The 9,172-nt window shown below is 41.2% G+C and overlaps 2 protein-coding genes across 4 annotated transcripts in view; one reads left to right on the top strand and one right to left on the bottom strand.

Moving 5' to 3' along the window:
* The window catches only part of cd2bp2 (CD2 (cytoplasmic tail) binding protein 2), a 297,553-nt gene that overhangs the window by 72,630 nt on the left and 215,751 nt on the right, over positions 1-9,172 (top strand). The window lies entirely within an intron of this gene.
* LOC104943801 (high affinity cationic amino acid transporter 1-like) overlaps positions 6,574-9,172 on the bottom strand; it is a 228,951-nt gene continuing 226,352 nt past the window's right edge. For all 3 annotated transcript variants that reach the window (XM_010769269.1, XM_010769283.1, XM_010769276.1), the window contains one exon: positions 6,574-8,291. In XM_010769269.1, coding sequence (XP_010767571.1) covers positions 8,107-8,291 — 185 coding nt within the window. In that variant the 3' untranslated portion in view covers positions 6,574-8,106. The remainder of the gene's footprint in view (positions 8,292-9,172) is intronic.

The raw sequence follows: 9,172 nt of genomic DNA, 5'->3' as shown, positions 1-9,172 counted from the left end.
CAAGTGATGATTCATTAAACTCTGCCTTGTATGTGTGAAGCAAGCACCAGCTCACCATGCACAGCAGAGGGATTACCACCACAGAGAACAGTGAGACAGAACTGGGAAATATCCAGAAATAGTACCCTCCAGTTGCTCTGCACTCCTTGTCAACAATCTTTGCTTCCCTCACTGCAGTTTCAAATAGCTCCAAACTGTATTCAATTAAGCGTTACCCCTGCAGTTATTCGCATGTGTTTTATTGCTTTCTCAAAAATATTTGTATCATGTGTGTCCCTCTCTCTTCCTCCTCTCTTCTCCCTCCCTCCATCAACTCTTCCACCTTAATAATACAGAGTTAATGAGGGCAGGGTGAAGTGATCAATCCAATCTCCATCCGGCACATTAGCAGACTACATCTGCCCAAATAATCCCTCCTCTCTTCCCCTCTGCCTCTCTCTCCCACTTCTCTCCCACATACACACAGTTGGACCCCAGGGGGAATCTCTCTGTATCGCCAGGGGGAACTGTAACAGGATTTCGGCAGGATCTGGGGTCAGAGTGGGTGGTCATACCTAACTGAATAAGCAGAATGATATAATTGGATCATCTGCAATAAAGGATGATTTATTTCCCGTATTGAAATGGTATTTGCGACCTGCTATGAAATCGTCGGAAAAGCAAAAGATGCTGATAACAGGATTTATTAGCCGAGGCTAAATGGAAAATGAAACCACGTGTTCACACATCCATCAATGCATGTTCACACGCAATGATGTTATTCACACTGTGGACACGATGACAAACTGCAGTCAAAAAGGAAATAGAGTAATCCCAAAGAACACTCAAAACCTAAACTAACAAGATTGATTTCCGATGTGAGCTCAATGAATGCACTTGCTTGTGTGTCTGCAAAGTTACACATGGCTTCATCCTACTCACAACAACACACTCAGGCAGAGACTATTGCTGCAGCAGGAGCAGAGACAAAGAGACAGCTTCTCACTGGGAGAAAATGTGTCTTGCAGAAGCACACTCACTGAGGAGAAATCTCATTACTTATAATTTTTCTTTTAGCATTGCTTTTGGCAAGTACTTGGAAATGAATCTCCACTAAATCAGACATGGTCCTGCATTTCCTTTCTGGTTTCGCTCTGCCAGGCAGCCTGTGAGAATGGATGTAAGTTCAGATGGATAAAGGGAAGACAAATGTGCATGAAATGAGAATAGAAATGACAATGAGTTGGGAACAATAAGCAGAGAGGAACCGGTAAAAAGATTAGCGTGATAAGAAATACTGTCCGCTGCTGTCTGGAGGAGAGAACTAGGAACCGACACGAGACTTATGAGTTATTGGTTCACTGAGTCCTGCAGTTAAAGCATAGATGCAGACAAGGGTGGCATGGAGGAGAGGAGAGAAAGGGGTGTCCACGCTGTTTGCCGTTTGCACCGCATTGTTATTAGCAAAGCCCCTCCACCCACTACCCTCACTCCTGTCGCAGAGAAAAATATTAACTCTTGCCTGGCTGGAGGATGAAACTGTATGAGGGGACAAAGAGGAGAGGGAAGGTGTTCACTTCAAAATGCAAAGCAGTTGCAGCAAAACACATTCTGCAATAGTAGAATTCTCTGTGGGACTGTGAGGAAGTTTACACACACGCACACGTACACAGTCAGACATAAAGCTGGGAGACGAGACAGCCCAGACAAAGAGAGGCAACTGAGACCGGCTGAGTCACTTCTGTTTATTTGGAGAACATGCGTAACAAATGAAGCTGCAGAGAGCCAGGAGATGGGGTTGGGGAGGTGATATAGGGTGGAGGGGGATCTATTTTGTATTGCAATGTGTGAGAGTGTGTATGCATGTGTAATGTGCAAGTGGCAAACCCCAGGGGTGTGGGGGAGGGAAAACTGGCAAAGGATCAGTGAGAGGTGAGCGGAGAATAGAGCGAGCTGAGGGTTTTTGAGGTGGTAACGATGTGCATAAGAAAGAATAAGGAAAGGGTTTGAAGCGGCTGTGTGTGGGTAGGAAACAGACTGTTTTCATACATTGGACAAAGAAAGGTGAGAGAGTCCAGGACGGGGCAACTCAGGATGGCTGCTCTGAAAGATAAGTTTATCTTTGGGAACCAGGAAGAGGTTTCAAAAAGAATGTACTGTCTGGTAAAGTATCGTAAAAAATAAATGACTGTGGCTTTTCTGAAGTCAAGTTAAGTATAGCACTTACTGCTACAGTTTTTTTAATGTTATTTAAATACACCAAAATACATTTGCACTTCCCTTAAACTGAGTGTATAAACTCAGCAAATTGACGCACATGTATACACACACACACAAGTGAAAAGGGTATTTTGTGTGTGTGTGTGTGTGTGTGTGTGTGTGTGTGTGTGTGTGTGTGTGTGTGTGTGTGTGTGTGTGTGTGTGTGTGATCAGTGGAGGCGTGCCTCTGCTCAGCCTCTGATGTCCTGCCTGTGACTGCAGGGGAGGAGCTACAACAAGCTCATTGCCACCTCACAGACAAAGGCAGCGAGAATTTGAAAATGTGTGTGTTTGCACGTGTGTTGAGATCTACACACACACATGCACCATTCTTCTACTGAGCAAAGAGATGCCTCTAAAATGTTTCAATTATGAGTTATCACAACACAGGTGAGAGGAATAACTGCAGCCTCATCTTTCTGTCATTCTGTCTTTTGAGGAACCACTGTAGAATCAATTTGCACACCACTTGTGTATGAATAAAGGAGAAAGAATACATACAACGCATCACATACATTAGAGAGGCTACATACTTTCCTCCTGTTTCTCCTTCACTTATCCTCTCAGTTTTCTCCCTCCCTCATCCTTCCTCTCCTCCGTTTTGTCCTATAAAATGACCTTGAGGCTACACTCATGGGGTTTGTGACAAATGGTCTCACCTGCAGGAACACTCGCACATACATAAGCACCTGAGCCCGAGAACTACAACGAAACACGCACACACACTCATATACACACTACTGCGAGTGGTTTTCCTGGCAGAGATTTGCTGAATTGATCGCCGTTCAGACTCTGCAGAGGTCAGACGTAATGAACCAATCACACATGCATCAGCATCTAGAACAGCAGCTACAGCCGAGGCCACAGGCTCTGCTGCCCTACTTTGATGCAGCGTCAAACTCCGCATCAACATGACTGGGAGGGAATGGCAAGATTTAGCAAGATGGACTGGATGATCCGTAGACGTGGGAAGTCTGTGATACCCGGATCGATATTGGCAGCAGACAATTCCAATAAACACAAAAAAACCACTTATAAAACACATTTTATGCACAGGGTCCATCAACCACATGTCTGGGCAGCCAAGCCAAGTGCTAAATTATGTGAACTTGTGCAAAGTTAATCAACTAAACAAGTTTAATTTCAGTAAGTGAAGATATGTGATGCACACTAACAAATACAGGAAAACTGCCCCCCCCCCCCACACACACACACACACACACACACACACACACACACACACACACACAGTTTCAAGGACAACCTGATCATCAGACACCAATCACTCAGAACTGGAGACAGCTGAGTGTGGAAGACATGCTGCCTTCATTTAGCTCACCTTAACTTGATCCACCCCTTTCTGTCTTTCTATCCTCCCCTGCCTCTAAGTAGCCTAAAGGTGAGGCTGATGACATGAGTATTGTTAATAAAGTAGCTAAAGCACATACACATACTGTGCATTTCAGTTGCATTCGGCTTTGCACATGAGTTATGCGAAGAGAAATGTGGAATAATAAGGTGAAGTGAGGAAACGGGAAGATTAAGAATGGAGGAATTTGACAAAATAAAACCAATATCTGTGCAAAAAATGTCCTTGATGAGTTAGAGAGAGCCTTTTCCTCATTCTTTACACTGCTCTTTAAAAAACACTTCCATTAAATGGCTATGTCAGCATAACAGCACTTCAATACAGCTATAAAACAATTGGCAACCCTTCATGTCACCATTTAAGATTTGTTTGTCTTGATGCTGGAAATTAAAATACAAATTGGTGACCACAAATAACTAACACATTAATAATAATAATAATAATAATAAGAAATGAAAAAAAATGTACATTGTAAATTATTTAGTTTGTCTCAGTACAGTGGATCATGGTCAGGTTAGGTCTAAAGCCTGGATAATCTACGTGTGATCATTAGCTTCACCCGCAGAGACTTGACCTGCTGCATCACAGCAGCTCTTCCCTGTCTGACCTCACTCTCTCTCCAGCCATAATATGCTCTGCTCTACTGCTCCACTTACACTGCGATCTGCGGCTCAACTTCAATATTACGGTCTTTCTGTTTGTTTTTCTGCAGAAACACAACTCCCCCTACAAGCTGCACGGCATTGTGCGTGCTCAAAATCAATGCATCAGATTCGTATGTATGTAAACATGCGTATAGCGAACCGAGTCAACACCAAGACCCGAATCATACAATCAAAGTACCTGCGACACTTCTTAAAGAGACCGATGCGGGACTTCGAAGAATCAAATACAACCAACCCGCAGTGTTTTCAGTTGTGCGACTTACCTTCAGGTTTCTCTGGTGTTGAATCATCCAAGAATGCAGGTCATATGCAGTAGAGTAGCAAAACGAAACACAACGCGTGTGTGTCCACTCTCTCTCTATCTCTCTTTCTGACTCGCAGTGCAAGGAGAGAGAGAGAGAGAGATCTTGCGGACAGGAGGAAGAGGAGGAGGAGCGGTGCTGATGCTGCAGCCGACACCTGGCAGAGCATCCTTCTGCTCCTCTGTCTCTCTGTCTGTCTGTCAACACATTTGCGCTCTCTGCTGGATCATGTGAGAAGTAGCCTATTGTGAAAAGTCTGTTCCTGGATTTCAGAACAAAAAGCCACCAAAGGTAGGTTGAAAAGCTTGATTTATTTACAGTAAGGCATGAAGCAAACAAAGAAAAAAAAAGGGAAACAAAGAGTGGACACAAGCTAAAATAATGTGTATTTACTATATGAGTAAATGCCTACTATTAAGCCAACATGTTGACATTGGTAAAAATTGAAAATAAGTATATTGGGTTTTTAACATGTACGGTTATAAAGCCACAAAAAGCTTTTAACAACCAAGAAAAAAAGTCTTGGAAACTGATGAAATTATAGTAAAAGATAAAGCAAGCAGTCATCAACATTTGGATTTGAAACATCAATAATAATAATGATAATAATATTGGGAGGGATGAAACCCTCTTTAATGGTCACACATGCAGAGCACACAGTGAAATGTGTTCTCTGCTTTTAACCCATCCTAGTACCAGGAGTCTAGTACTAGGAGCAGTGGGCAGCTATTGCACAGCCCCATTATGTGACACACGTTATGTAAAAGGGAGCTATAGGTCAGTTGGGGTTTAAAGCAGCATCATAGGAGAAATAAATAAGCTCCTACTTTTTTTTTTTCACATCTGACTTTATATTAACATTAAAACTGAAGTTTGACGTTATGTAAATGAAGAAAGTACTTCCTTCATATTCACATCCATTTGTATATGTACACCTAACAAGGCAAATTTAAGTTGAAACTTAAATCAGAGGCTTTGTTATTATGTGCGGAAAGATTTATTTGAAGAAAATAATATGGTAAATGAAGAAGCAAGTAAATAAATAAATATTACCAAAACAAATGCTCAATTCAGTATATTTTCATTCAGAAAAGGTCCTACTGTTAAAAGTAAAGATATGGCAGCTCACTATAACCCCAAATAAATGCATTCTGCCACATCATGCTAATATGCCATACTGTATGTATAGTCTCATCACTCTTTTGCTATAAAGGCACCAATGGATAAAGTGAGGACAAAGGAAGGTGAAGACAGACCCTGAGGAAACAAGGTTCCAGTTGCACTGACCTTGTGAACACAATATAAGCAAAACAATGTCAGATACAGATAGGGCAAAACAGATTATAAACCTCTTCTAATTTACAAATAATTTACTGCGAGAAATATAAACAATATCAAATATAAACTTGGTTGTACATGTTTCTTTATGGACAGACAGCTAATTTGTAGTAAAGGACCCCCAGAACCCCAATATATTCACCTAAAGGTTCAAACTAAAAGTGCACACAGTCTGATAGATGTGATGTCACTTCAGGCCCTAGGTCTGAAGACTACAAGTTGGAAATAAAAACAAATTAAATTAAATTGGGGCGACATGGAGTCACATAAAGTGAGTTTACAGTACAAGAATTTGAAGCTAGCTGCTCATCACTGTTTGAAGCCAGAAGCTAGAAGCTCGAGGGTATGTTAGACACTTAGCAAGACAAACTACAACTGAACTGTTGGAAGTTGAATTGCATTGTGGGAAATGTAGGCATGAGAGAGCCTTGATAAATCTATGGATTAATCGAGTATGTCTATAAAGAGAAAAACATGATTGCTAACAAAAAGTGTATGTTGATAAATGTACAAGTGTAGAAAGTACCTGATCAAAGTATTCCTATCAAGGTGAAACAGATTTGTGATCTGAAAAGCACAATGAAAATGACCGCTGGGAATAAAAAGACATTCATAAACATCAGAAAAGGCGTGAAATCAGAGAACAAATACTTCCAAATTGAACATTTTTGAAAAGAGAAGTTTAATGTTACAAGCTACAGATGCAAAGTTACACAGCAGCCAGCACTGTGAATATACACTTTTATCTAATGTCACATTACATGAACTGACATTCAGCAACTGTCAATGTCTTCACCTGATGCTGAACATGTATCAGGATTCCATTCATTTACAAGGGTATTGAATATCCCAAATGAGAGAGCATATTCTAACAACTGTCATTATTATCTTGATGGTGTTTAATCAGATAGCAGGTACACGATTTGTAGTCCCATGATCCTGTGGGGGTTTGGATGGAATTACTTGTCTCACAATAAGGAACCGTCCAACAGGATGTCTTGTACAGCCTTTTCTGCGTCATTATTTGCAGATCCATGGCATATTATTGATGTTGCTTGTTTCTTGCAAATGCCTGGATTTGATCCATATTGTAGTACCACAGTAGGATAGGGCTGGGAATTAACTCAATAAGATCATTTACCCTCTTTCAAAGGAAGCGTAAAGTGATCAAATAATTTATATTGAAATATTGTGATACACAGTGAATCAGTCTAAATCGAAAATAACAGCTCTTACTATAACATTTACAAAGGAGCATAAAACAATAGGCCGGAAAACATGCTACATCGTGAAATAAAGAGATATAGATATTTAATTACCTTTATCATGACAGAAGACTTCGGCCATATTGCCCAGCCCCAAACGCCGACCTTCCCCTATTTGCAAGTTAAAGCCTGGGACCTCAGACGGCCTCAATGCAATCCTTCTGACCTAAAATTGGACTTTTGGAAACTGTAAGCTTCATTTTCCTGCTGGATCACTTCAACTGTTTGTGCAGCCAAATGCCAGACCACCCTTTGTTTCTGTTGGACAGGGGTAATAACATCATTGACAAATATGTTGCAGTGTATTTTGCAAGCTTTCTTTTGTTGTCAGAGACGGCTGGAAGAGCAGCGGTTCAACAGTCAGTAACATTGAAAGAGAGCTATCAGGTTTTTGAAAATATAGCATTTGGTACCAAGCTGTATTTAATACTGACTGTGAATGATGCAGATGGTAGAATAATTATTATATAAGAAAGAAAAGCAAAATGTGTATTACTGTTCAACTTTCTGGCACCCATATGAAAGCTGCATCACATCGTCCTCCTGCCAACAATGTAAGCCCGATCTTATAGCTCCATGAGACACTAAAATGTTCCTCATCCAACATGAGCCCTCCCCCCTCAAACAGCCAAGCTATAACCACCAGTTAAAGCTCAAGGCCATGCAAAAAGGGTAACACGCCTATTCAAAAATACCACATAATACATGTCAAATATGGCTTAAGGAGCGTCAAGGTGGCAGTTTCCTGAATCTTTATCCAGTAGTCTCGGCGAAGGTCACAGGTGTGTGAATTTTAGGTCAATGTTATTCCTCATTGCTTTCACAAAAAGGAAGTAATGACAGGGAGTCGTCTAGTCAAAAAGACTCTTATGCAGACAGACTTGCGTTGGGGGGGGGTTGAAATCTAAACAGCATGTTCAAATGCTTTCCTACAAATCTCCATCGTCCTCTTCCTCGCCATCAATACCACTGTTCAGGAAGGCCTCTTTTTCATGGGACCTGGCCTGTGGATCATTGTTGCCTTTGAAACCGTTCATCTCGGTGCCTGGAGACAAGCGGGACAATTTTCCTTCAATGCTGTGATGAATGCCGTACGAGAAGTAGATCAGGAAACCTACGAATACAAAGCCATGAAGAACAGGTTCAGTACAGTTACAGCTTGCAACTGTGTTCAAATAAATTGACGACATAAGGCTGACTCTTTTTGGCTTGACCTTTTCAAGCTACTAAAGGAAATAAAGTTACGGGTAATCAGTCAGAGTGTGTGAGACGGATGATGCTTTATCCAGCCATCTTATTTTCCAAATGATAGTGATATCACAATTATACACTATATATAGGTAGAACGTGCTGACAGGGCATGACAGTGATTCCCAGGCTGCACTGATGGTGCGGGGATGAACAAAGGGCAGATACAAGAGACCAGAAACACTGACCAATCACAGCAGACTGAGCTTTTCTGGGATGGGCTCAAAGAGAACAAATACCAGTACATTTTTACAGACGGTCTGAATTATATATTTCGTTTTTTGAAGGTTAAAGCATGTCAACATGTTCTGATAGAAACACAAATTTACAAAGCAATGTTAGGGAAACTTCCATCCTACATCTGCTCCCTGATCTCACGGCGTATTGTAAATGGCTACTGCCTGAGATTGAATGCTGTGGTTTTATTAAATTGGCCAACTGCTAGGACTGTCTTAGGGAATACAGCTTTTAGATGCGCAGCTCCGCTAATTTGGAACAGTCTGCAAAAGGAATGGAAGTTGAGCAATTTGGTTCCACTAAATGTTTTTAAAGCAAGGATAGATGCTATCCAATCAGATAACTGTTGGAACCTGTAAATGTTATGTAAACTGTAGTCGCTGTGAATATGCTGCAGTGATGGGGGTTGGGGGGAGTCTGTCAGTCCGTCCATCCGACTGACGGAGAACTTCTCACTTCAAAAAAGAAGAAGAAATCTAGATCGCAAAATAATTAAACAAGCGAGTGACT

The sequence above is a fragment of the Notothenia coriiceps genome, unplaced genomic scaffold (genome assembly GCF_000735185.1).
Source record: "Notothenia coriiceps isolate Sejong01 unplaced genomic scaffold, NC01 NC01_scaffold00000339, whole genome shotgun sequence".
Classification (NCBI taxonomy): domain Eukaryota; kingdom Metazoa; phylum Chordata; class Actinopteri; order Perciformes; family Nototheniidae; genus Notothenia; species Notothenia coriiceps.
The sequence above is the reverse complement of the archived record's forward strand: the minus strand, read 5'-3'. Positions and strand labels throughout refer to the sequence as shown.